The sequence below is a fragment of the Gastrolobium bilobum genome, unplaced genomic scaffold (assembly GCF_033153095.1).
Source record: "Gastrolobium bilobum isolate Gb01-03AN ecotype WA unplaced genomic scaffold, APGP_CSIRO_Gbil_v1 utg16185, whole genome shotgun sequence".
NCBI lineage: Eukaryota > Viridiplantae > Streptophyta > Magnoliopsida > Fabales > Fabaceae > Gastrolobium > Gastrolobium bilobum.
The window spans coordinates 358,603-379,330 of NW_026899733.1; the positions used below are offsets into that span (position 1 = coordinate 358,603).

At 32.0% G+C, this 20,728-nt stretch overlaps 3 protein-coding genes across 5 annotated transcripts; 2 read left to right on the top strand and 1 right to left on the bottom strand.

The window, feature by feature from the left end:
- Positions 1–1,970: 1,970 nt before the first annotated feature.
- Positions 1,971–3,404, top strand: LOC133293075 (uncharacterized). Its single transcript, XM_061491596.1, has 3 exons — positions 1,971–2,188; positions 2,308–2,458; positions 2,572–3,404. The coding sequence occupies exons 1-3, from the start codon at positions 2,093–2,095 to the stop codon at positions 2,988–2,990; spliced, it is 666 nt and encodes a 221-aa protein (XP_061347580.1). The 5' UTR covers positions 1,971–2,092; the 3' UTR covers positions 2,991–3,404.
- Positions 3,405–3,636: 232 nt separating this feature from the next.
- LOC133293074 (ethanolamine-phosphate cytidylyltransferase-like) lies at positions 3,637–8,653 on the bottom strand. Of its 2 annotated transcripts, none has more exons than XM_061491593.1 (10): positions 8,550–8,653; positions 7,555–8,004; positions 6,717–6,952; positions 6,230–6,381; positions 5,856–5,927; positions 5,650–5,717; positions 5,433–5,553; positions 5,047–5,106; positions 4,836–4,958; positions 3,637–4,073 (listed from the first exon to the last, which is right to left on the bottom strand). In XM_061491593.1, exons 2-10 carry the CDS (start codon positions 7,911–7,913, stop codon positions 4,002–4,004), a joined length of 1,263 nt encoding a protein of 420 aa, XP_061347577.1. In that variant the 5' UTR covers positions 7,914–8,004; positions 8,550–8,653; the 3' UTR covers positions 3,637–4,001. The 2 variants fall into 2 exon arrangements, with proteins under 2 accessions (XP_061347577.1, XP_061347578.1); XM_061491594.1 differs by lacking the exon at positions 8,550–8,653 and having other exon boundaries at positions 6,717–6,806; positions 6,899–6,952; positions 7,555–7,605.
- Positions 8,654–16,373: 7,720 nt separating this feature from the next.
- LOC133293099 (ABC transporter I family member 6, chloroplastic) lies at positions 16,374–20,590 on the top strand. Of its 2 annotated transcripts, XR_009749018.1 has the most exons (7): positions 16,374–16,696; positions 17,003–17,224; positions 17,506–17,628; positions 17,709–17,885; positions 18,815–18,906; positions 19,661–19,746; positions 20,266–20,590. XR_009749018.1 is itself a non-coding variant. In XM_061491631.1 (6 exons), the coding sequence occupies exons 1-5, from the start codon at positions 16,424–16,426 to the stop codon at positions 18,899–18,901; spliced, it is 882 nt and encodes a 293-aa protein (XP_061347615.1). In that variant the 5' UTR covers positions 16,374–16,423; the 3' UTR covers positions 18,902–18,906; positions 20,266–20,590. The 2 variants fall into 2 exon arrangements, 1 of the variants encoding a protein (XP_061347615.1); XM_061491631.1 differs by lacking the exon at positions 19,661–19,746.
- Positions 20,591–20,728: the final 138 nt, after the last annotated feature.

The window sequence follows — 20,728 nt, forward strand, 5'->3', positions numbered from 1 at the left end:
TAGCAGGTAATGTGACTTATTTAGCTGGTAATTGGAATTCAATTTTTTTCTGTCAGTGTGGAAAATTTGGAACCGGAGGAATGAGGTTCGTCGTGGGGCTAATATCTTAGACTTTAATATAAGGGAAACTATTATTACCAATCTGGTTCGAGAGGTTGATCAAGTTTTTTTGTCACCTAATAATCATCAGTTGGGTAGGAGGTCTGCAGTTGTTAATATTACCTGGCAGTTCCCGGAACCTGGATTTGTAAAAATTAATACTGCTGGGGTTGCTAGAGGTAATCCGGGCCCAGCTGCTTGTGGTGGTATTATTAGGGATTCTGCTGGAAAGTGGTTAAAAGGGTTTGCTTTCAAGCTTGGTGCCTGTACAGCCTTCAAAGCTGAAATGTGGGGGATCCTTCGTGGTTTGGAACTAGCGTGGAGTGAAGGTTTTCGTCAAATAGAGATTGAAAGTGATTCAAAGAGTGTTATCTCTGTGCTCACCAAGGAGGGAGGAGCAGTCCGTGAGGGTCATCTAATTACTCGAATACGGACTTGGTTACAAAAAGATTAGCGTGTTAAGATTAGCCATATTTATAGAGAGGGTAATGCATGCACTGATTGGATGGCAAATTATATACTGGATGCTGAAGATGGGGTCACAAATGTTTTTTGTGAGAATCCTCCTACTGGTATTTATTTTTTGTATTTAGTTGATCTTTCTTCTGTAGGGAGAGATCGTGCTGTAATTGTTGTTTAGTTTTCTTTGTTTGTTCGGGCTTTTGCCTTTTGTTTACCAAAAAAAAAAAAAATAAATAATAAATGAGTTATTTCAGTAAGCCAAATAAACTTTTATAAAATCCTAAAGCCTTTTTTGCAGATAGGCCATTCAAAAGGCAGCCTAACGAGTCTAATCTTCTGGGTTAGGTCATGCTTAAGAGATTTCAACATATATTTACCTCTAAAAACTACGAGTTGCTTCTTGGTACATGTTCTGACGTATATGCCATCAATTTCTAAAAATAATCCTTCTTTTGATTTTTTTTATAATTTATTGTATTCAAAAAGTAATTTGATAAAAAAAAAAAATCAAATATGAACTTCTTATTATAATAATGTATACTTGAAAGTATAATTTTTTTTCTATTTCAATAAATTCACATAGATTGAAAGTACATGCCTTGAAATATAAAATCGACTTCGTTAAAAAATGATTGTATAAAAATAGAAGGTTTTATTAATCTCATGTTAAAAGAGATAAGTTATCTCATGTCATAGAGATAAACTTGTGGGTTCAACCACCTGAAAAATCAAAAGAAAAGAAAAGAAAAAAGTGACACAGTTATCGAATGGTGTGTAGGAGAGAAATTTATCACATATAGCAATAAGGTAATTTTTCCCAAAAATAGAAATTTGTTAACCATATTTTTAGGATGATGTAGGATCATTTGACACCAGTGTCAAATTTGAAGTTTGACACTTCATTTGAGAGCTATTAGATCAAAAAAGATCAACGACTCTGGTTTGTAAGCATGTGACACCGTTGATCTTTTTTGATCTAACGACTTTTAAATGAATGTCGAATTTCAAATTTGACACTGGTAACAAAGGATCCTACCTCTTTTAAGATACAAAGTGAAGGAATAAAAAATATAAAAATCTAAAGAAGGAGTCACAAGTTTCAAATATCTCGAAAATTCAGAAATATAAATATTTTTTAAACAATTAATAAAAATAATAAATATTTTTTTTGATATATATATATATATATATATATATATATATACGCGCGCGCGCGCTAAAGGCATGCGCTAATAAAACCTTTAAAAAGATTAATAAAAGCGAGGAATGAAAGATTAAAGATAAGATGGCATTAGGGACGGTGGTGACCGGTGACACGTGGAGTGAGAGATGGAAGATTTCGGAAGCGTTCCAGAGAATTCTAGACTCCACTCCATAAATACCGAACCATGCTTCCATTCAATTCCATTCTCCTAAGCTTTCTTCTATAAACCATAACGCAACGCAAAAGCAACTTTGCACTTTTCATCATCTCTAATTCTATTTCTATTTCTAATTCTAATTATTAATCGATCTCTGCAATTTCATTCTCATGGAGGGACACAAGTTGTTGAAGAGGAAAGGAAACGTCAGCGACGATTTCTTCGATTTCTCTCTCTCTTCTCCTGCTACTAAGATTCGCCGTCTGGTACTTAACTCACTTCACTACCTCCATTCCTTCGTTCTTCAATTCCTCACCGATCTTGTTTATTTTTTTTTATTTACTTAATTATTAATTTGCAATTTGTGTTTGTTTGTTACCATCAGGATGCTGCGTTGCCGCCAATTGTGGAAGAAGAGGAACCTTTACCGTTACCTCCTAACAATGAGAGAGCTCTTGTGCTTTTCAAGCCTCCTCTTACCTCTCCTTCCTCTTTCTCTCTCACTCTCAGTTCTGATCTCATATCTGGAATTAAGAGTAAGTGTCTTGTTTTCTTTATTGTATTGTATCTATCACTTTATTAATTAATCCTAATTATAGATTGTTTTGTTTAATTTTTTTAATTTTATTTTGTTTTAATTTTATTGCAGATAAGTTTCCTTGGTCAAAACATTGTGATTCTGATTGTGACCAGAACGAGAACGATCATCGTTTGGCTCTTGTGCCTTGGGTACCCTCGTCTTCTTCACAATTCCCCTCTATTGATGATGATGATTCTGAAAACTTCAATGCAGAGTTGATGGAAGCTGATGAAATGAGAGGAGGAGGAGAAGGAGAAGCAGAGGCATCTATGATGATGGATATAGAACAAGAAAATACTGCTAGTGGTTCTTCAACTTCATCCATCTACCATCCAATAACACAAAGTCTACAACAACAACAACATCAACATCATCAAGGCATTGCTTATGGTGGAGTAACAGCTACAGTTCCAGAGGGTTTCCAGCATCACTGCTTGTTATCTCAGCTTCCTCAAAACACCTCAACTGCAATCACTTGGACCCGTTGAAAATCTTGTAGTTTTACACTCTCTTCTTGTGTTGTTGTTTTTGTTGGACAAGCTTTTCTCCTATTTAGAATACTAGAATAGACCATAGATTGCGGTTTCTGAGAGAAGTGGCTTTCTCCAAATTTTTGGTTCTGCGTTACCAAGTTATGGATGGGAAAGTTGGTCCATGTCTATAATGGGGACCGTTTAAGATGGGATGGGAATCGTTGTACTTGTTCAAAAGACCATCCAAGTTTGACAAAGAGATTAATGTGTATGTTTTTTTTTTCCAGCCCTTTTTGAAATGATTTCAAGTTTCAACTTTGATTCAATTCGAATTTCGCATTGGTGCAAAGATATGATATTTGATAAGGAGGCAGTGCTTGAAAAGATAAGGCATTGCACTTAGATTAAGCTCTGATTTTTTATTTTTTATTTTTGGTGTTTAGATTAAGCTCTATTTGATTTTCCTCATTGAAGAAACTAAACATGGAGTATAAATTATAAAAATCACTTAATGTGTAAAATCAACTGGCTTTAAAGACTCGTCTAAAAATAGACTTGCACCCTGAAACAGAAATAAGCTCCTTTCATTTTCTATTTTATTTTTTCATATTTACTCATCTTTGGTAAGAAACAATCGAATAGCTTTTCCAAACTCCAAATCAAATGATTCTTCCAGTTTGAAATAAATCAAGGCAGGGCCATTCATGATGCATATAACTTCTATATTTAAAATACACTGTCAGCGTAAGGCATCTCTAATTGGAGTACACTAAATAAAGCAAAAACCAAATGCCACAAAACTGGTGGGCTAACCACATGGGAGCCTTTCAGATGAATAGTAAAATGTCAGGACATTATAGTATATTGGTATTCCTGAGATATGGCCACAATACTCTTCTATGCAATACTCTCTACTTCTCGTCCTCCACAAAGTGTCTATAGATTCCAGCTATATCCAGCATCTCGGTGACAGGGGTAAGCTTGAAGAGCAATACCAAACTAAGCAGCATGATGATTCTATATATGCTAGTCTCCAGAGACGTATTTTTTCTCTTCATAGTATCTCTTCTCACTCTGAGCCTTCTTAGCATTGCGTTTCTGCATCAGACAAGAAAATGAAGCAGATAACTACGTCATCTCTAAAACTGAAACATCTATCAGAATTTAGACAGGAAAAGCAAAAAAGAATAGAGCTCCGATAGTGTAAACTTTTTCTTTTTCTTTTTCTTTTTTTTGCAGAATATCCTCAGGTAATCCCATAGGTTACCTGTTGACTAATCCGGAGTTCAACTCTCATGCTCTAACTGAGCTATCATCATTTCGTAATAGTGTAAACTTTTTTAGTTTATTAAATAGTGGGAACTGATTAGACTTTGAGCTTCAGGGAGTCTGTGATGATTTAATTTAAGCTTTCATTTCTAAATTTAGTTAAAAAATTTACCAACAAGCATTAAAAAAACTCTTGAAGAACGTCCTGCAAATGAAAAGCCCACTACAATTTGATGCCAACAAAAAATCCCCCTTTGAAATGTTTCAGCATGACTTTGGGCTTGTTCATACCACATTTCAAAGTTTAAGGAGCTAAAAAATTCGCAAGGCCCGCCAGTAGGCCCGGACTAAAATTAATTGATGTACAATCTCAGGAATGTGAATTAGACGTTTAATTAATCTTTTCTTTGAGAGGTAAATTATGCAACTTGTGATGGATTATAAAATTAGCAGCACCTTATGACAAATTCGATGTTAGCCATACATACTAGAATAACCAATTAACCATATATATACAAATACAAACTTTGAAGGTTGTTAAAATATTCAGAAAGCAAAAAAGAAAAAGAAAAAATGTAATATAGTAATTACCATGTAAGCTCCATGATTCGCCATTATCCTTTGTGCTACTGAGGTAGTAGTAATATCTTTTGGACTTTCGAGCAAGCGAAATATTCCCATGCTCTTTGGGACCTTGTAAGGATCTGTTTCACTCTGCACAAGACAACTTGTTCACTGATACGCCAAAAAAGGAAAATGTTATTGTATCCCAGGCGAAATATAAAACAATGGGTGAACTTACCAGCAATGACTTCTCAGCAACAGTCCCGTGCACAGCTAGTGAAATATTGAAAGTTGTGATCTGTTTGATTCCAAAAAATAAACCTCGTCATAATAAAAATTTCTAATGAATTCAAATTTATGATCTCTCTCTCTCTCTCTCTTTCTCCCTCTCAACTAGATGCAATGTATGTATACAAAAAGTTACATTTCTAATCATTTCAAGAAGAAAACATGCAAAAAGATGGAGATGATGTTTCATGAAACTACCATGATTAGTAAGAGTTGAATCCTTTACTTGAGTATTCGAGAAAGAATGAGTCAATATGAGTCAATACACAAGAACAATTTCAAATAAATTGGTAAACCTATAGCTACTTAAATAAAATCCAGAACTCAGAGACGTACCATGTCCATTGTAATTTCCCAAGGTGCACCAATAATGACTTCATCAACATAACGGCAAGCTAGCACGCTAAGGCTACGCTCATGTAGATGCATAAGTGGATAGTGATTTCCTCGATGTTCACTGCAGGAAAGTTGTTATTTTCTCATCTGTGGTTTTGACATAAATACCTGAATAATACCCCGAAAAGGCAAATTAGCATGATAAAAAACTGTATACCTCACTGTCTCGTCTGAGTGGATACCAACTAGAAGAAAATCTCCAAGCTCCCTAGCCCTCTTAAGTATCTGAAAGAACATGGGAATAATGAATAAAACACAATCATACCATAACAATTAGGTCAAATGATCCCTTCCTGTTGGATAATGAACTTTAGCGTTTAACTAAGGATAATAAATTACACCCTATATGAAACTTATGCGTACCTCAACATGCCCTGCATGGAAGAGATCAAATGCCCCATCAATGTATACAATACGAGCATTTGGTGCAGGACCCTAAAATAAAATGGAAGTGACAACGCATAATCAAATGAAAAAGTTCCACAAACTATAGTCGAAAAAACAAATTGCCTCTACCCATTTTGAACTTGAAACCACTGGTCGTCACATAAATTTCAAATCAGCGTCCATTGCATTAAGTAAATCCATATAAACATTGATATTGTTTTGCATAGCTCTTAAAGAAACAGCATAAATATATCAAAATAAGCATTCACCTAGAAAAACTCATAAATTGGTTTCTACAATTATGAAGCAAAAATACAATATTTCTTTGAAAGAGTAGACAACCAAAATACCTTGCCATTTGAAAACTGGACAATACGTCGGGAAGTTGGTAGGAATTGGGATACACTGGAACCCTTTGATTGGCTTTCTTCTTGAGATTTTACATCAGTACCATTATTATCTTCACAATTTTTTGGATCTCTTAAAGAAGACAGTATTCTTCCTGTATTGAAGCACAGTTAGATGAAATATGTATGATTAGTTTAACAATGATTTATTGAAAATAGTTGGGGAGCATCAGGTAGGTATCAATTATCATGCCCCACACATTAGAGAACTTCAGGTAAATTCTTCATCTTAGGAAGCCTAACTGCATACACATCACACACAAACAAGATTTTTTCTGTAAGCAATTTCTCCCTCAGCAAACCCCCACCCCCCACAAAATAAATAAAAAAATAAAAAATAAAAAAATAATCCATCAACAACCCGAGAGATGCAGTTACAATCGACAAAAACTCCTGGCTTTCTTCTGATATAAATATAGAAACTTAGTACCTACGATATCTGTACTGGAAACTCCTTCAGTACGTTTTATTTGCTTGTAACGTCCAGCTTTCTTTGCTGCAGCATAAGCATCTGTTCCATCTGGAAGCAGGCAAGGATCATCACCATGTATGACATAGTCAATTTTGTAGTCATGAAAGAGACGATGCAAGAATTGTTCAGTAATTGCATACGGAGCATCAGTTATGACCTCATCCACCCACTTCAATCCACTGACAAGAACCAGCCTGGAAGATAAATACATTTTCAAATAAAAAGTTAGCTTCCATAATTCATTTTTCAAATCACGAGTGCAAGTGAAGATGCAAGCATACATGGCATTAGAATTAATAAGGCTATACAATATCACATTTCTGGAATGGGAAAAATGTTTATCCTTTTAAAGGATGGTCATTCTAGTTAGAACTAATGTTTTTTTATTTGAAATTTAAATAAAAAAAAATCACCCACTTTCTGCCCCATGATTTCTATTGTGTATCTCTTTCTCTCACTTAAAATGACACAATTCTATGTTCTTTTAAAGGACAAACACCAAACCCTTCTGGAATTGATCAAATGTTTCTATAAGTTTCTACCATATTCCTCTTGTAAAAAATTAAATTTTTTACAAGCTCTGCTATCACTTAAGTTGCTCAAGCAAATCCAAGTTTCTTTCACTGACATGTAACTTCTAGTCTTACCGTAAACTGAATGGTGGTTGGTTTCATCTAAGAGAAAAATCAAAAGGACAAAAGAACAAAAAGGAGCATCTGATAGGGTACAAGAATCTAAAGTATGCTATGATTTATATTTTAGAGAAAAATAAAAAATAAAAAACAAATATTTATACCTCTCCTCCATGGACAAAACAGGTGGCCCTTTATTGGCTACAATCTCCTCATCACTGACAAGACCCACAATCAATTCATCTCCTAGAGCTTTTGCTTGTCTGAGTGCATTGGCATGGCCATAATGCATCAGATCAAAACAGCCATCCATGTAAACTCGAACGCGCCTCTTCCCAGATTTCTTCTTGTGGAAAATCCCCAAATTAGACCAGGAGCATGGCAGTGGCAAAAAAGGAACCCCAATCCCACCAAAGTAGCTGGTTGACAAGCCCAGCAAGGCTGCTGTGACCATTAGACCACCAAACACATGTGGATTGTTGTATACCCCCTCCCAAATCCAATTGTTACTTTCATAATCCATGTGATCTTTCTTCTTCTTCTTCTTCTTCTTCTTCTTCTTCTTTTTTGTTATGGTCTCAGAAACTAGCTATTATATAAGAGGAGGCACAGACCTGCAACCAATCACCATGGAAAAAGGGAATCAAATGCATTTTATTCTCACCAAAATCATACCCCATTATTTTCAAGTACAATTCAAACAAACATTACTAGAGAACCTCAATGAAGAAAATAATACTTAACATATTGGAGGAAAAGGATGACTAGCCATCAAGATGAAATTAAATAAACTCGCATGTAAAATCCAGATGGAAAGCAAAAAATTGAGAATTGGGGTATTCTCATATTCGTGATCTAGATAATAATAATAATAATAATAACAACAACAAACGCAGCTTTATTTGAATAAAATCACAACACGAATCTTTGATGAGATGAACGAAGTATGCAGATTCGAAAGGGAAAAAAAATAAGCACCTAACCAGAGAGAAAACGAAAACCCACCTGAGATCCTTAAGAAAAAAAAGGAGAATTGACGAGTAAGCAAGTGCAGAATGAAGATGGTAAGAATGGAGAGTAATTATTAAAGATGAAATGCAAGTGCAGAAGGAAACAACATGAATTCTTTCTTATGGAGAAACAAGAGATCGAATCCAACCTTTTTTTGCTTCTTCCTTTTCCGTTTCTTTTTTGTCTGTGTCTCCTCTTTCCCTTCTCTCTCTCTCTCTCTCCCTCCCTTGGATTCTTATGTAAGAAAGCTCCTCCTAGTTTTCGTAACAACAAAGCATTGCCTGCACAAAATACTTCACTTTTTTCAAACCAAAATTAATTAACTAAATTAAACAAATATATATTAATCTTAATAGTCAATTATCAAGGCAAAATTAATTATTATTATTTATTGAAAGAAGTGATGACACAAAATTATACAATTTTTAATGAAATTAATCGTTTTGGTGTATTTTATATTTTTTATTTATTTTTTTTCTTGATTTTATAAGAAAAAATAATAAAATACACTCAAACGACATGATTTCATATGATATAACTCTGTATCATTTAAAATTACAAACACTCTTCTCTTATTTATTATTGTTATCTTAATGTTGTTGTTATACAATTCAAATGAATCTCATCACTATCTTATTTGATTTTTTTAATTTTTTAACCAGTTTATTGATATCAATCCAGTCAGGGCGGACATATTCATAAAGCTCTTATTATTTTTAGTACATGTATTATTAAATCTCTACCAACTACCTACGTAGTACTTGAGCTCGAGACCATGAATAAGTTCTACCTTTATGAGAAACCCGAATCGCATCTTGATTTGCTTTCTTTAAAAAAAAATTGTACATACTTAACGTGGTATATTAGTGTATTTGTTCTCGACTAGTAATGGCGATTGAAGGTGGTGGAATTGTATTTTTTTTTTAAGTTATAATTATTCATGGGTAAAGAATTTCTCCAGGAGATAAGTTATTTTCGATGAATATAAAATGATATCATTTTGAAGAGAAAATCAAGATATTTTTGTAATTCTAATATATTACAGGGTTATATTAGTTTTTATCAGTATAATTTTTTAATCTTGTAACCTCGAAACGACGTCGTTCTGAATTCACTGGAGATAAATTTATCTCCAATTACTGAATAAATACTTTTTCCATTACATTTTTTCATATCTATCTCTGGTAACCCTAAAAATTAGGACATTTTGAATTAATGAAAGATATTTCTGAAATTTTATTTATTTTTTTATCATATAAATTTTATCAAAATACTCTTCTTTAATTTTTCTAAAATTACAAAAATATCTTTCGTTAAGTTAAAACGACGTAGTTTTAAGTTATTAGAGATAACTTATCTCTAGTGACTAAAGAAATAATTTATCCTACTTTTAACTAAAAATTCAAAAAAAAAATCCACTCAAAGTTTTTATAAATTTAAAGGGGGAATATGCTCCAATTAGCTCCTCTCTCATTCTATCACTGTAAATTAATATAATGGATCCACGAACTCCAGGTCAAAACCATCATTCGTTCAAAAACAAATCATTACATAAAGGATCTTATTCATAAAAGAAGTTATATCCTACCTAAATATTATTAATCTTATGTAAATATTACCTATACATAAGGGTCACTCACTATAGCTATATTATTTCTGAAACCTTAACCTCTTATTATCATCATGTGTTTCAATATTTTGTTCAATGTTATTTTAACATAGTATAAATTACATTTTACTGGTAAATTAAAAAAAAAAAAAAAAAAATCAACCACGTGAGTGAATGTGATGGTTCAGCATCTCATCTCTTAAGCAAGTGGTTGGGATTCGAACCCCAACTCTTGTGAATGGAAACATTATGTGGTTAGCTCTTTATCGCTTTGTGCGCTGACCCGTGGCAAGAGATTAGTCTCATACCTATCGGCTGCGGAGATACCCATATATAATCCAAAAAAAAAATCTAAAATTATATTAATAATGTGTTAATACAATATTTAATTAATACAGTAAGTTAATTTTAGTGGATTTGTAGAACAAATCTTGCTTTTTGTATATAAATTTGATTGTATAAGAATGTTACATCCGTGGCCGTGACATCAGGAATCGGTTGGACAGCATTCATCCAATTCTCGCATCAATCAAACTCTTCACCGTTCCATTTGTCAAGCCACCTTTCAATTCAGTCTTTATTTGACTGCGATTTTAGCATGCAAGTCATTCTCTCGATAATTAATTCAAAAAAAATCACAAACCCTACAACGGCATATGGAATCAGTCTCGTGTTCACACTATTCCATATCTTCAAATTATATCTTTTTAATTTATTTATAATAATAATAATATTTAAATATCATTTTTCTCATGGTATTTTCACACTACATTTTTTAAATAATAAAACAATAAAAGCTAACATAAGCTTTCTTTATATTTTCTTTCCCAGACTAGAAACATCTAAAAATGAAGCTCATTTTTTGTGGTCTCGGACTTAGTAGGCTTTATCCAAAAATAAAAGGAAAAATTATCGAGATAAAATTTAAAAAGAAAATAGGAATATAAATGAAAAAAAAAATTCCTTTTTTAAAAAGAAGCACTCAAAAAAATCATGCACCAGGAGCATATTAAAAAAAATCCCTAAGAATGATGCACAATTTATGTTATACATATATTACTTCCTTGATATTTATCAATTATACACTTAACTTTGTAAAATATACTCTTTACTTCACTAGTTATTGATAAATAATAAAATTTTCTGTCGATTTATTGATTATCCAATTATTTAATTATTATTATTAGATAATGTGGGGTTAAAGCTGCGCTGATATAAATTAACTTTAAATTCTAAATAATCTTTATTTTTTTTTCAAAACTTTGCTATATCCGCTGTTGTAAAACTAAAAAATTAATTTCCTTGAAAAATGTGTTTATATATATATATATATATATATATATATATGGATTTGTTTTTTCTGCACTTACTGCAGATAAATTATCTGCGGTAAGCTCAGTACGACATCGTTTTGGGACATAAATTATGATGTTTTTGTAATTTTAATTTATTTCAGGGTTATTATAATCTTTATAATTATAATTTTCTAATCTTTTAATCTCAAAACGACGTCGTTTTAGAAGTAAATGCAGACAACTTATCTGTATTAACTGCAGAAATATTTTCTGTATATAATATATATATGGGCTTTAGATTCATCATGCAACTTGACTATATTTTTTTTCCTACAAAGAAAAGACAAGTTAAATAATAATAAAAAAAAGTTGAAAAGGCACACTATTCAATAACTTTACTTTGTCTTTAGTAGTTGCATGACACTAATTTTTTACATGCAACATGATTCATATTTATCCCTATATATATATATATATATATATATATATATATATATATATATATATGGGTTTTATAAGAGTTATGTTGTAGGAAAAGTGATTGTGTAATGTTATAGAGATTCGTTTTGCGTGCCTTAATTTTTTATTTATTTTTTTGTTTTAAAAAGTGTGAGCCCCACAAAATGTTGTGAGTGTAGGAAAGTTTGTTATATTATGTTAAAGGATAAAACCAAAATCCTATATATATATATATATATATATATATATATATATATATATATGAGAAATTCATTTGTCATAACATGACAAATGAATAGTTGTCCTACATACACAACTTTTGATAGGTGAGAGAAAAGAAAAGAAGGTGAGAAAAAAAATTATAATAGAACCCATAAAAAATTGTGCCAATAGCATAAGGGGTTTACATTTGTTATTTAACATGATACAACAAACTTTTCTACACATACAACATTTTGTGGGGCCCACATTTTTTGAAGAAAAAAGAAAAAAAATTACGGCATGCAAAACGAATCTCTATAACATTACAGAATCATTTTTCCTACAACATCACTCTTATAAAACCCATTGAAAAATTATTCATTTGTTATGTAATATGAGAAATGAATATATATATATATATATATAATATTAATCCATAAAAATATACTTCATATTTTATAAATTTATAACTCTATAATTAAAATTTGAACCAAATACTATTGGCACAAATGATAAGAAATTTGTGTCTCTTAATCAGAGATTCTGTCTCCGAATCTTGGAAATGAAAAAAATAATTTTGAGAGAGCCACTTTATTTATAGGATGGGACAGTGCTCAAACTGAATCAGTCGAATGATTGAGGAGACTATAAATAATTTAAAAATTGAAAAAGGGCCGCGTCAACATATAAGACCACGTGGAGATGGTATTTCTCATTTGACGGGAACCATAAGTTAGGGACATTTGGATTCTATCAGAATGGCCACGACGAAGAAAGAAACGTTCAAGTCAAGATTGAAAGAGCAACGGAATAAACTATCTAAGCCTATGACAAAATGAAATGTCTTCGAGAAACTTTAGAGAACGAAGCTTCTGCAAGAAATTTAATAGTCAATATTTTAACTGCCTATTTTACCCTTGTTTAGCACGAATAATTTACAAACAATCCAAAACTGTGCCATTGTAATTTAAAAGACACTTGAAGATATATATCGTGGTAAGTTGAAATAATACAATGGGATAGACAAAATTATACAATTACTACAATAAGTTTAATTATAAAATAAAATATAAATTAAAAGACAATCAGCTCAAGAAAAAAAATTAAAATCATAAGAAAATATACATGATTAATTCAAGTAATTGTCAAAAAATATAAATTAAAAGATAAAATATTTATAATGATAAAAATATATAATTTATTTTCAATTTCTAAAAAGAAAAAAAAAATACTAAAATGATATTATATGTTAGGGAGAGTTCATAAAGAAATCTAACACTCTCAAAAAAGCACATTCTAACTTAATATATAAAAGTGAATAAATGCTAACATGAACTTACACTTTTCAATAAAAAAAATTGCCGATTGAACTCAATGCCAAAGGAGTGATTATTTAATTACAAGCTGTGATCTTTACTTCAGATACTCATGGCATATAAGCTTTATTAGAGGTGTTCACCGCAAAAACTATATTGAAACCCAACAATAAAACAATTTATTATTATTATTATTATTATTGAAATGGATCTGTTTTCAACCCTGATTTTGAAAGTGATTCTGTCTAAACAAATCAAAATTATACACACATATATCATTTTATTTATGAAATTACCATACCACCTATACATATACATATAATTTTGGTGTATATTTCTTCATGCAGTACTATTACCGTACTTACAACTAGAGATGGCAAAGTGGACGGTCCGTCCCGCCCCACTCCGCCATCAATCCGCCAAAAAATAAGTCAGTCCGTCCCGCTTTTGAGAGTGGGCTGAAAAATTCAACCCGCTCCGCCCTGCTTTTGAAAGTGAGCTGAAAAACTCAGCCCGCCTTGTCCCGTTTGGCGAGTTGACCCGCCAGCCCAAGCCTATTTTACATTGACCCGCCTCGGCCCACCTATGCCCACCATCAACTCGCCAAAAAATGAGCCCGCCCCACTCCGCTTTTAAGATGAATTGAAAAACTCAGTCCGCCCCATTTGACGGATTGGACGAATTGACCTACCGAGCTGAATCGTTTTGCCGGCTCTGCTTGCAACGGTCTAAGTGGACGTTGAAATTGAGAAATTCTGATTTGAGCATACTCCAATTTCGATTCTTGTATTCACTGTTCTGTTCGGTAGTATCTTGCTTCTTATCTCTGTTCACAAGCTCCAGAGTGCTAAATTATGCGAAAGAATCTTGTGAATGTCCATATTTTAGATTCCATTTATTGCTTGATAAAAATTAAAAAATGCATCCAATCCAAACTACTTTAAATTACATTGAATTTAATTTCATTTAAATTTAAAATAATAATTAATCAGATCGTAAAAATAAGAAAACGAATAAAAAAATATTAGTTCATAACATGATGTTAACCAGACAGGAATCAAATTTGCGCATAAGAATATATACTAAAAAAATTGCACATGAAAAACGAATTTAATTACTTTTATGTTACTTTATATTTAGACCGCAAAAGAAAATATTTTAACATACTTTTCATTTTTATTTTTTAAGGAATAATATAACTCGTTTCATCTCCCTTATTTTAAATTCTAAGGCATGGTAGGCCCAATCGTAAAAAAGAATGAGCTTTTAATGTGATTGACCTTTAAATTGTTCATCTTCTATTCTAGAAAACTCTTGAGATATGTTAAGTAATAATATAATATATAAAATAAAAAATATCTTCATTTAAAAGTTTAAATTTGTGCGTTAAATTAATTATTTACATTTTTCAAAAAAATATAATAAAATGTTAGTGTTTCTTTTGTCATATAAGATAAAATTATGTTATTTTGAGTTGGGAGAAAAAAATAATATAGAGTGTTTTAAAATAGTTCATGTTTTAAGAATAAGTAAAAAATTTAAAATATCTTTTATTTTTTTCCTTGAATCTCAAAACCATATTTAAATTAGGAAATTTTATTTTTTGTTATAGGAGAAATATTTTTCCATCATAGAATAATGATATTAAAATTTCAATAAATAAAAAATATCCATTTTAAAACACAGTTTTTTTTTTTTGCAAAATAAAATGAAAAAATAATATAAAAATTATAAGTAACTCAAAATGCAATATCCGCGAGGAAGACGAATGAAACGAATTTATGTGTAACTTGTGTTGTGTACTCATTCATTTGTTCAACAACGTCATAAATAAATATTGCAAATAATATAGCTGCTCGGAACTAGTGTTTTCTTAAGGGTGTGTTTGGTTTGAGGTTTTTGAGGAGATTGATAGGTAAATGTGAAGTGTGAAAATTGGATGCTCATGTTTGGTTAAGAGAGGTTCTAAATTTATCTACCTAAATAAGTATGCTAGCAAATCACTTTGTCTATCATTTTGGGAAGAGATTGCCGCCAAAAAAACCTTTTTTATATGTGGTATTTGTCATTAGCTATGTATTTGGTTTAGTGGGTGTAATAACCAAAAGACCAACTTATCCTCCGTTACGAGCTGCTTCAATATTTTAATATTGTAATGATGCCATCTACTTTGATTCTTATAAAAGACAAATAATTTATTATTATTTTAGCAAACACCATCTTTTGTTTCTGTCCATGCATTACTACCTGTAATTCATCTTTTTTTTTCTTTTTTCCTTTTTTTATAAAGAAAAAAACAAACACGGTTTGAATACCTTAGCTATTCATTTTAATTCACGGCTGTTTTTATAACTGATTCATTTTTGAAAAACAAGATTATTTTTGTAATAGCACATTTTTTTTCCATTTATATTTTACCAAAAGTCAAACATAAACTTTACAAAAGTTACTTAATTCCTCTAGTAAATTTTTTTCCAACCAAACAACTATTTTTTACATCTTTCTACCAAACTCACTTCCCAATCATTTTCTTACTAATAATATTTTTCTATGATTCATACAAAATTTTCCTTAACCAAACGTCTCCTTAGTGCATCGGTTCCTTTTTTAAAATGTGGAATTTTTTTTAACTTTTTTTTGCATTTTATTCCTTTATTTTATTTTATTCTTATTTTTGTCTCAAAAAAAATTCACATTTCGAAAAAAAAGGTACCTATTTAGATACTCCCAAGAGTCCCAGGGCACTAAAGTTTTATTCCAGGTCAGGATATTACAAAAATCCACAAGGCATCAGAATAACGGATTTAAATCGAGTATCCTATGGCCTACACTTTTTATACGAAGTTTAGTTTTAATATTAATTAAAAGTTAAAATTATTATTTTTTATTTAATATTTAAATTAAGAAAAAATCTTTCACCTTCTTTTATTATAATTTTTGTTTATCTCATTATAAAATAAGATAATTTTGACTAAAATAATATAATTTTATATATTTTAAAAAGATAAACATATAATAACAATTTTCAGACATTAAAATTTAGAAATTTATATGAGGAAAAAAAATGATAGTAGTGATTAGGAAGAAGAAAAAAACAGCAATAACCTAGCAATAGACAATAGTTATTATCTGCTTCGCGGTGATGGCTGTATCTGTGTCACTACCACTCCATTGTTCTCCCGCCACTAACAGTCTTCGATTATCATCAAAATCCACTTCATTTACCCTCCGCCGCGTCAACCACCGCACTTGTGTCGCCAGCGGTGGCAGTCCTCTCCTCCAAGTTAATGATCTGAAGGCTAAGATCGTTGAATCCGATGTGGAAATTCTTCGCGGCGTTAACCTCACTGTGAATCAAGGTGAGGTTCACGCCATCATGGGAAAGAACGGTTCTGGAAAGAGCACTTTCGCCAAGGTCCATCACTTTCTCTTCAATTGAAAGCTTAATTCGTGTTTCCGATTTCATCTTAACATCGCATTACGTTATTTTAAGCAGAACTTGCTAATGTCTTGTTATGAAAATAGAAAATAAAATGGTTCGATTCTGAAATTGAAAGCTTGTCGAGGTCTTCTTCAATTGAAAGCTTAATTCGTGTTTCCGATTTCATCTTTAACATTGCGTTACGCTATTAGAAGCAGAACTTCATAATAATGTCTTGTTATGAAAATCATGAATAGAAGAAGAAAATGGTTGATTCTGAAGCGTAGCTTAAGCTTGCAGGTTCTTGTTGGCCATCCGGATTATCAAGTTACCGGAGGTAGCGTTGTGTTCAAAGGGGAGAATTTGCTTGATATGGAACCTGAGGAAAGGTCTCTTGCGGGTCTTTTTATGAGTTTCCAGTCCCCTGTTGAGATCCCTGGTGTTTCTAATGACGAGTTTCTGGTCATGGCTTACAATGCTCGAAGAAAAAAACTTGGCCTCCCTGAGCTTGGACCACTCGAGGTATCTTATCTTATCTCCTAAATTATAGTATTCAACAGCTCATTTCTTAATTTTCGCATGGGTTGGTGTGAACCTTGGCACAACTGTTTGGTGTTGTCGCAATGTAACCTGGAAATCATAGGTTTGATTCATGACCTCCTGCAAATGCAAAGGAAGGCTGCCTATTATAGACACACGCAATGAGTCTAAACCCTTCCCTGGACGCTGATCGTAACGAGAGCTTAATAGCACTGGGCTGCCCTTCTTTTTCTCAATTTTCACGCCATTATTCTGTCTTGCAGTGCTTTTCTTACCTCATGGAGAAACTCCAACTTGTTAACATGAAGCCCGACTTTCTCAATAGGAATGTCAATGAAGGATTTAGTGGCGGTGAACGCAAACGGAATGAAATTTTGCAGCTTGCGGTATCCTATTAACTTATATTTCAATGGTAAATGTTTGTCCTGTCCTAACTTTTTGACTTTAACCTCCATGTATGGCCCAGGTTTTGGGGGCAGACTTGGCAATACTGGACGAAATTGATTCTGGTTTGGATGTTGATGCACTCAGAGATGTGGCAAGTGCAGTCAATCGAATTTTGACACCAGAGAATTCTTTATTGATGATCACTCATTATCGACGAATTCTGGATCTTTTAAATCCTACACATGTCCATGTTATGGTAAGTTGGAAGTGATATTCAATACTATTATAAGTTTTGGACTTGAAGTGAATGGCTCAGACTCAGACTTTTAGTGAAGAGACAGCAAGTAGTTTCCCTCCCCCAACCCTCTCGTTAGGTTTTAAAGAAAATGTGTTTTAGGTGTTTAGTTTAGGACTTGTCCGTGCTTTACCTTTGTATGAATGTACTCAATTTTAGAAAAAAATTGAGCAGATATTTGCTATTAAATTGGACAGTGAAGCTTCTGTAGTTTGTTGAATAACTTCTAGAGGTATATACTTGCATCTTATGGGAAGGTTCTTATTTATATTTTCTACTTTTGTTACTAATTTTAATATGGAAGCACTCGTCTAAGATTCTATTTATATCATAGTTGTAACCAAATCCTAAAAGGAACATTGCATGTCAAATTTGTACGACATATGGGTTTTAATTACTGAAATTAGAAAGCTAGTCCTGTCACATTATTTCTAATTAAACTGAAATTAGAAATTATTTGGTTAAGAGCATGTCATTAAATATTTGCGTTGTTTGAGTTTTCAAGTTGGGGAAAAAAGGTCCAAAGAACATGTACACATATGAGCAGACTGAATCTGAAAATTCAAGTGAAGGATTAATCTGAAGTAGATTCTCTAAAGAAAGTAGCTGATTTCTCATATTTGTTAGTATAAAAAGATAGGTTTAGATTTAAACGTATATATCTTTGTGATTTTGCTGATCTATTTTAATGTTCTTATCATTGCTGTTAATTCCCTGAAATCCACTCATGTATATATATGGTCATTTATTAGCCTTCTGATAGAAAATTGTTTATCCTGCTTAGAAAGCAGTTATAGACAGCGTATGAGAAATTGAATGCATATATATATATTGTCTATACTGTGAAATAACATGAATGAACCTTTCCTTTTATTCTTAAAAAATTTCAGGACAAAGGAAAGATTACAAGGACGGGCGACTTATCTATGGTAGAAGCTATTGAGGCAGGGGGATATGAAACAGTCTCAGCTTCATGACTTCGGTGCGAAATTACTGTTCTGCTTTCAATTTAAATTAATTTCTTATTATCTCATGTTGTCAATATTTGCATGAGTTGTTTTGTATGAGTATTCCTTTCAAGATCATGATTAGGAATAGACAATATATAATTAAGTGGAATGATGACCAAAACTTTCTTAAAGGTACTAATGATAGGCCTGATAAGGTGTACTCATTTGGGTGCTCATAGCTATATAGCTATCTTTGATTTTCTTTTTAGTTTAAAATCTTTATTCATTCTGGTTCGATACTGGTATTCTTGCTCCAAACAAAGATGACATAGTATTGTACTGGCCCGGTATTTAATAGTTGTGTCTTACTTTCTTGATGGGATTGGGAAATTGATTGTTTCACTACTAGATGATGTAGTTACAATTGTATTTTGATTATTCAACCTACATTAAAACAACGCATGTTTCTTTGAATACAAGATTTTGTACTTTTCTATGCCAAGAATAGTAGTTTCTGACCGTAGGCATGTAAATGAGGTGTTGATTACTATTAGTGAAGTCCTTCTTGGTCTCCATCTAATGTTTTAGCATAAAGCTTGCAATGTTAAGAATACGGAGGCATTTCGCCACCAAATATTATTTTATTTTTATTCACCTAATATTTTATATATTCAAGCTGGAGTTGCTTACAGATGCCTTTCTCTGTAGTAATATGCTGGAAGATATGAAAACTTTTAAACGTTGAATCTCAGTGAATCAACATTAATTTCAATATCATCTCTGCAGATAATGAGCAGAAAAACATTTTCAACATAGATGTTTGAGTTCAGGTGCACTACGGGGTAAAATTCCTTCACGTTCAATTTTAAAAGGTCTGTTCCAAATTCTGAGCATTGCATTTATTTAGTTCATCATAAAATTTCCAAACTTCTTAAAAGTTTTTTATATTGTTTCTTACCATAGAATTGTTTAATAGTTGATGACTTACTATGGCATGGGTAAAATATATTTTACATTTTTACTAAGCTAAATGAAGAAAGTTAGTAGTAGCTTGGTCCTTCAAACATTGATTGACCTAATCAGGCAGCTTAGTATCAAGTTTGGCTGAGTCATTTGTTTGGGGAAAAGTTGGTCATAGTATTAGTCTCAATTTTCTTTGGGACATTTCCCCTCCCCTTTTTTTTGGGCGTGTTCAAATGGCATATAATCTATGGATTGTATTTTTAATCATATATTCCTCTGTAAGAGCTATATATTAATAAAGTGTTTGCCTTTTCTGATTATCTTTTTCTAATATGGGAAGGAAAGTGCTTCCGTTTCCGTGTAATATTTTTCAAATAATTTCGCATACTAGATAAACTTTACTGAATACCAGTCTGTTTGTCTTGCAGATATGTAAGCAGTGTTATAGTGAAGCAGATGCACTAATATTCTGATGGCTCCTTTCATTTTTTTCCCCATTCTCTCATGGTTGCATTTTGAAAAATGAGGAAGCAAACTGTCTGAAGCTCATGTTGGCAAATGTTGATGCTTATTGACATTGGACGTATATTCTTCTGGGCATTATTACCGTAGGCTTTAATAGAGAAATACAAAACTTTTGAAATTTATCAACTTATCAATCGAGGTTTCTAGCATGCGGATTTGGAAGTCTTGCTTATGTTTATTTTTCAATTGGAAGGGCTTTTTCAGTGTTAACTACCAACTTTTGGATCACCCGTGCTATGTTTGCTGCTAGTGCAGTTGAATTTGTAATATCCATCAATATACATTAGCTACAACATTTTAGTTCCGCTATTTGCAGTTGACATTGGCTTTAAGATCTTAAAATTATTGCATTTGGGGACACTTCAT